This window comes from Emiliania huxleyi (genome assembly GCF_000372725.1).
Source record: "Emiliania huxleyi CCMP1516 unplaced genomic scaffold EMIHUscaffold_973, whole genome shotgun sequence".
NCBI lineage: Eukaryota > Haptophyta > Isochrysidales > Noelaerhabdaceae > Emiliania > Emiliania huxleyi.
Genome location: NW_005194793.1, coordinates 8,478 through 15,062, shown reverse-complemented (window position 1 = coordinate 15,062; position 6,585 = coordinate 8,478). Strand labels below are relative to the sequence as shown.

Genomic DNA, 6,585 nt, shown 5'->3' with positions numbered 1-6,585 from the left:
TTTCCCGGGGACCTCCGGAGGAAAGTTGGATTATATTGGGGAGCCATCCCCCCAACTTAAGGGGCGATGGTGGGGCGAGGGTCTCTTCGGGGGGTTGTTTTTTTCCGGGGCGCAGGGGCCCCACAAAAAGTAAAACCTCCCACATCAGAGCGCACCCCGTTAATACAACCCCCCCCCCCCGTTCCGACCCCCTTGTATCTTCCTTAGCACCTCGGGCGTGCTGCGTGCGTTGGCCCGCCTCTCTGCGGCCAACGGCGGCGCACGGCCAGCGGCTCGACGCCAGCTGCATGGCGCCGCCCCACGGGAGGGGCGCCTATTCACAGCGCTCGCGTCCTGGCCGCCCGCGTTTTCTTTTTTTGGGCACCGCGCCGCGCGGGGGAAGGGGCGCCGGCGGAGCGGCGGCGCCGCCCTCCGCCGTCGAGCGGGCGGGCGGCTGCAGCATGACTCGCACCCCTCCCGCCGCGCTGAGGTTGGCCGCGTGGATGCGGGCGAAGTCGCCGATGGCGGCGTTGATGCGCGCGTCGAAGGAGCGGTCGAAGCCGTGCCTCGGAAGGGGGAGGAGGAGGGGGAGGAGGAGGAGGGAGGCGTGAATGAGTAGCGCTAGGCGGCGGTGAGCGGGAGTAGTCGAAACCATACCTCGAGTTGCGCTTGCCGCCGGCTGGCGGCCTGGCGGGCACACAGCATGCGTAGTGGACGATGTGCGCCTGGTGCGGCGAGAGGCGATGACGAGAGGCGTGGACGAGAGGCGTGTATGCGTGGGCTTGGTGTGTGTGTGTGTGTGTGTGTGTGTGTGTGTGTGTGTGTGTGTGTGTGTGTGTGTGTGTGTGTGTGTGTGTGTGTGTGTGTGTGTGTGTGTGTGTGTGACTGTGGAGATCTGAGGAGATTTGTGGGAGATTGTGGAGGATCGCGCCTGCGCCGGCACCGCGCTCTCCCCTCGCTTGTGGTCCCAGCTCGGGTAGTGGAACCTACGCGAGATTCCCCGAGATTCCCCGAGATTCCCCGAGAGGAGTCCCTGCTAGGGTAGTGGGACCGGTTGAGCCCTGCATTGTCGACGACGAGGACTGGGCCTGCGGGAGAGGGAAAGCGGCGGGGCGGGGGGTCCCCGGGGCGGAGGGTGTGGGTATGGCAGAGGTGAGGAGCGTGGGTGTGGCGGAGGGGAGGGACGCCCCCCCCCCCGCCCCCCCTCCGGCTCTCGCACAGTGCCTCGCGGTGGAGACGAGGCACAGTGCGATACGAGTGGGAGTGTGCAGCCAGAGCCGTGCCCACCCGAGGGCAGTGCGTGTGCAGAGGGACAGTCTCGCCGCGTCTAGGTCACGGTGCCGCCGCCCGTGAGCGGGTCGTGCCCGCGCGCCTGGGGCGGGGGTTAGGGCCAGGGCTGGGGCTCGGCGAAGCTCGGCGAAGCTCGGCGAATCTCGAGGCGAATCTCGAGGCGAATCTCGAGGCGAATCTCGCCGAATCTCTCGCCGAATCTCTCGCCGAATCTCTCGCCGAATCTCTCGAGTCTAAGCGCCTGGAGCCACTCGACGACTAGTCCCTGCTCGGCGGGCCAGTTGAGCAGCTTCGCCGAGTCGCACGCGCACCTGCGGCACACCACAGCGGTCAGTGGCACCAGTTGAGCAGCTTCGCCGAATCGCACGCGCACCTGCGGCACACCACAGCGGTCAGTGGCACGCGCACCTGAGGCACGCGCACAACTGACCAAGGGAGGGTGGAGGCACTGTGGGCGTCCGCTCCGTTGGACGACTGTTGGTCAGCTCAGTCGGGCGCACGCGCAGTTGCAGTAGATCTCGGAGCGCAGCGTCCAGGGACGCTCGGCTGATCTCGGCTCTCTCTCGGCTCTCTCGGCCAATCTAGCCCACATGTTGTAGATCTCCGAGAAGAAGCGCAGCGTCCAGTCGGTCGCTCGCGCGATGTGGACCTATGCGTTTCTTATTCCTCTCGTGAGGCTGTGAAAGCACGGCCCCCCCAACCCCCCCCCATTAGCGGATTTGGTTAGACGAGCCGAGGGGCTTTGAAACGGCGTCGTGCAGTGTTCGGCGCCACCGCGCGGGAGGGTGAGGCAGCGACGGCAGTCGTGTAGCCGCACGTGTCAGTGCGTGTCTCTCCTCTGGGAAGGCCGGGGCCCATCTCCCGCATCTGGACTGCAGACTCCAAAGTTGATCGGCGAGCGCTTGAGGTCGAGGTAGTCCCGCGTGACGAGCAGGCTCGCGCGCCGCTCCTGCATCTGCCGCAGGTAGCTCTCCACGCCCCACTCGGGCCGCATCACAAACGCGTCCGCGTCGAGGTGCACCACGTAGTCGGAGCAGCGCAGCGTCGCGAGGAGCAGCGGGATGCGCGCCCACGCCCAGCTCTGCCGGAGCTGGTCGGGCCGGACGCCAAGCTCACAGTAGCGGTACCGCTGGGCCGCCGCCCAAGCCAGCCGGTTGTTGGTGACAAAGCTCGCCTGCGTCGCGTTGCTGAGTTGGAACTGACTGATGACGGTGACAGCGGGCGACGAGAGCCCGCTGGACGGGACCCAGCAGTTGTACTTTATGTCGGCGCGAGAGGGCCGCATCTCCACGGCGCCTTGCGCCGGTGCCTGTGTCGCGCGGAGCACGAACGCGCAGCACGAACGCGGAGCACGACCGACAGCTTCAGCCCACTTCTTCGGGTGTCGCGGCGCTGATTTTCTTTGTGTGCCTGTGACTCGCACGCGCCAGTTCGCACCTGAGAGAGAGAGAGAGAGAGAGAGAGAGAGAGAGAGAGAGAGAGAGAGAGAGAGAGAGAGAGAGAGAGAGAGAGAGAGAGAGAGAGAGAGCCCATGACTTAGTTGGTATAGTACCCACCTTCACATAAAAGTGTTTCTTTTTTAATTTCCCATAAGTAGGGTAGGTAGGTAGGTAGGTAGGTAGGTAGGGGTGGGGGCCCCTTCGCCCCTCCTCGGAGGGGGCCGCACGGAGGCGTACCCCGGGGGCCCCGCTCTGTCCCTCGCATAGCGGCCACTCTTCGGATCGCTGGTCGAGCGACCCGGGGGATGCCCCGCGCGCCTGACCCAGGCGCGAAAAAACGAATCTGCGAGGCGGCAGGCCGCTCACGCGGCCCGATGGGGAGGAGTGGGGCGGACTACGGGGATCGGCCTCTTACACCGCCCTTCCTTGCAAACCCCCGGCCGGGAAAAAAAAGACGCGTGCACAGCGAGCGCACCTTACTGCCGCGCCCGCCCGGCTGTCAAGACATGGCGCCTGCCTGCATGGCGCCCGCCCGGCGTTGAGCACCGTGAGGTCCAGCGCAGGCGCCTGCCGCGATGCACACTGCTGAGAGCGGCGTGCGTGTGCGCGGGCACGGGATGTGAGAGCGCACCTGTGCACAGGCGTGAGCAATCTCACAGGGACTTGAGGGGCAGAGCCCGCCCCTCCGGCTGCGGCGCCATCGCGTGTGCCGCAAGGCACTCGCCGATCGCCATGCCGTCGGCGTCGCGCGTCACCGCGCTCGGGTGTGGCACCACCTCCCAGCCATTCTCAAGCGCCTTGGAGGAGAGGACGAAGGCGCGCGTCTGGTAGCCGCAAACCATGCCGGGCGTGTTGCCACCGGTGCCGCACCTAACACAACACTCGAGCTCCTCTACAGCTCACGACGCACCTCGGGTCGCCGGACGAGCAGAGAACGGCACCGCCGCCAGAGAAGGTTATCGCGGGCCGTGTCCGCGGGCTTGCCGTAGATGACGGCGCGCTGCGTCGCCTCCTCCACCCGGTCTCGCCCTATGCGGAAAACATCTCGCGACGTGAGCGCGGGGCGGCCTCGCGCCGCCGCCGGCGGGTTGGCCGCGCCCGCGCGTACGTCGTCGGCCGGGAAGAGACGTGCAGCCACCTACAAACACAGGCCGGACGGGGTGAGACTCCGTGGCGCCTCCCGCTGCGGGCCGGCAGCTCGCGGCATGACCCCTTGGCGATCGCGTCGCGGACGTCGTCGGGCGTCGCCTGCCCGCCCTGGAAGAGCAGGTACGAGCTCGGGCCGCGGAAGATCGACGTTTTGAGCACCTCCCAGGCGCTCAGGTTGTCGCCGTGCAGCTCCATCGTGTCGCGAGAGCCCGTCATGACGTACGTGACTGCGTGCGGGTCCTACGGTGCAAACTCGCCGACGGGTTGGAGGCGAGGGCCGCTGCGGCGAGGAGCGGCGCCGCCGCGGCACCTGCTCGAGCATCTCCAGCACCCACTCGGTGAGCGCCTCCGCCTCGTGCTCGACGAGCGCCGTCCGCTCCTTCGGCGTGTAGCCGTCCTCGCGCTCTGGCAGCACGGGGAGCCGAAGCGACGCCCGCGTCAGCCGCTGCTCGTGGCGCCGCTCGCGCTGGTCGGCGAGCTGATACAGAAACGGGGACGCGTGAGGGTGGCAGGGCGGCGCACCCGCTCGGCGTCCGCCGCGAAAACGCGCCGCGGAGGCGGTTAAACTGGCCGCGGCTCGCCGGTCCGCGGCGTCGGGGTCGAAGCTGCCGAAGTGCCGCGCGTACGCCACCGCCGCCTGCCGCGCCGTGTCGAAGCGGCCAAGGCTGGCCCACCTTCCGTTCGCGCTGTACCGCGCCTCGAAGCGCGATTTATCCCTGCGCACGCCCCTGTAGCCGGTGCCGCCGCTGCAGGGGTGGAGGCGCAAGCCGCCAGCCACCGCCGCCTCCGCCTCCGCCTCCGCCGCCTCCGCCGCCGCCGCCGCCTCCGCCTCCGTCTCCCCGACCGCCCGCGCGTACGCCACCGCCGCCTCCACCGCCGTGTCGAAGCGGCCAAGGCTGGCCTGCCTTCCGTTCGCGCAGTACCGCGCCTCGAAGCGCGAGCCGACCCTGTATACGCCCCTGTAGCCGGTGCCGCTGCTGGAGAGGTGGAGGCGCAAGCCGCCAGCCGCCGCCGCCTCCGCCTCCGCCTCCGCCGCCTCCGCCGCCGCCGCCGCCTCCGCCTCCGCCTCCGCCGCCGCCTCCGCCTCCGCCTCCCCGACCGCCCGCGCGTACGCCACCGCCGCCTCCGCCGCCGTGTCGAAGTGGCCAAGGCTGGCCCGCCTTCCGTTCGCGCTGTACCGCGCCTCGAAGCGCGAGCCGACCCTGTATACGCCCCTGTAGCCGGTGCCGCTGCTGGAGAGGTGAAGGCGCAAGCCGCCAGCCGCCGCCGCCTCCGCCTCCGCCTCCGCCGCCTCCGCCGCCGCCGCCGCCTCCGCCTCCGCCTCCGCCGCCGCCTCCGCCTCCGCCTCCCCGACCGCCCGCGCGTACGCCACCGCCGCCTCCGCCGCCGTGTCGAAGCGGCCAAGGCTGGCCCGCCTTCCGTTCGCGCTGTACCGCGCCTCGAAGCGCGATTTATCCCTGCGCACGCCCCTGTAGCCGGTGCCGCCGCTGCAGAGGTGGAGGCGCAAGCCGCCAGCCGCCGCCGCCTCCGCCTCCGCCTCCGCCGCCTCCGCCGCCACCGCCGCCTCCGCCTCCGCCTCCGCCGCCGCCTCCGCCTCCGCCTCCCCGACCGCCCGCGCGTACGCCACTGCCGCCTCCGCCGCCGTGTCGAAGCGGCCAAGGCTGGCCTGCCTTCCGTTCGCGCTGTACCGCGCCTCGAAGCGCGAGCCGACCCTGCGCACGCCCCTGTAGCCGGTGCCGCCGCTGCAGAGGTGGAGGCGCAAGCCGCCAGCCGCCGCCGCCTCCGCCTCCGCCTCCGCCGCCGCCGCCGCCGCCGCCGCCTCCGCCTCCGCAGGGAGCTGCTCCCCCGAGTGGTGCTTCCACGCCGGCGCGCGGTTGGACAGCCGCGTGCCGTCCGGCGACAGGTACCACCACGAATTTTCGTTTGCGCTGCGGACCAAGCGCGTGAAGCCGGGAGGGAGAGCCGCCTCCGCCGCCGCCGCCGCCTCCGCGACCGCCCGCGCGTACGCCACCGCCGCCTCCGCCGCCGTGTCGAAGCGGCCAAGGCTGGCCCGCCTTCCGTTCGCGCTGTACTGCGCCTCGAAGCGCGAGCCGACCCTGCGCACGCCCCTGTAGCCGGTGCCGCTGCTGGAGAGGTGGAGGCGCAAGCCGCCAGCCGCCGCCGCCTCCGCCTCCGCCTCCGCCTCCGCCGCCGCCGCCGCCGCCGCCGCCGCCGCCGCCGCCGCCGCCGCCGCCGCCGCCGCCGCCGCCGCCGCCGTCATCGGAGTCGCCGGCGCCGGCGCCGGCGCCGCCTCCCCCTTCCCCGCCCCCTCAGCCACCCGGCCCCCATCGTCGTAATCCATCAAACCATCGCCATGCATACCATCAATTGTGCGGCTCCAACGGATCCGCTCACCGACCTCAGCGACGCCTGCTGCGGCGGCCGCTGGCGCCTCCAAGGAATCGCCTTGGAGGAGTCGATGTCCCCTGCCCTCGAATCTCAAGGACGTTGCGGGGCTATGGCCAAGTGAAAATACGGCCGGTGATCGGGCGCCGAGGGCGCGGGCGCGGTGCGTGCAGCGCCGAGCTGCGCGGACGCCGCGCCGCCCGAGCCCTCGCCGCCCTCAACCCGCCCGCCAGCGCCGCCCAAGTCGGCCTCCCCGAACCGCGCTCCACCACCAGCGCCGCCCGCGCCGCTGCCGCCGCCGCTGCGCCTCTCCGCCTCGACCGTCTCCGGCGCGGAGGGCCTT

At 70.9% G+C, this 6,585-nt stretch overlaps 2 protein-coding genes across 2 annotated transcripts; both read right to left on the bottom strand.

Moving 5' to 3' along the window:
* Positions 1-237: 237 nt before the first annotated feature.
* On the bottom strand, positions 238-2,646 carry EMIHUDRAFT_446690 (hypothetical protein; the record flags this gene model as incomplete). Its single annotated transcript, XM_005756374.1, has 9 exons — positions 2,150-2,646; positions 1,860-1,918; positions 1,511-1,580; positions 1,321-1,351; positions 1,031-1,067; positions 911-965; positions 637-704; positions 389-545; positions 238-313 (listed from the first exon to the last, which is right to left on the bottom strand). Coding segments are annotated over exons 1-9 (957 nt in total), but the record flags the coding sequence as incomplete, so codon positions are not given.
* Positions 2,647-3,121: 475 nt separating this feature from the next.
* On the bottom strand, positions 3,122-4,764 carry EMIHUDRAFT_446688 (hypothetical protein). The gene is made up of 7 exons (XM_005756373.1): positions 4,408-4,764; positions 4,168-4,335; positions 3,919-4,097; positions 3,807-3,846; positions 3,652-3,737; positions 3,340-3,580; positions 3,122-3,275 (listed from the first exon to the last, which is right to left on the bottom strand). Exons 2-6 carry the CDS (start codon positions 4,177-4,179, stop codon positions 3,460-3,462), a joined length of 438 nt encoding a protein of 145 aa, XP_005756430.1. The 5' UTR covers positions 4,180-4,335; positions 4,408-4,764; the 3' UTR covers positions 3,122-3,275; positions 3,340-3,459.
* Between the last annotated feature and the right edge of the window lie 1,821 nt (positions 4,765-6,585).

Coding starts and splice junctions, on each gene's coding strand:
- EMIHUDRAFT_446688 (XM_005756373.1), bottom strand. Junction 3,847..3,918: donor CGCGACGCGATCGCCAAGGG/GTCATGCCGCGA, acceptor CTGTGTTTGTAG/GTGGCTGCACGTCTCTTCCC. Junction 3,581..3,651: donor GCGATAACCTTCTCTGGCGG/CGGTGCCGTTCT, acceptor GAGTGTTGTGTT/AGGTGCGGCACCGGTGGCAA.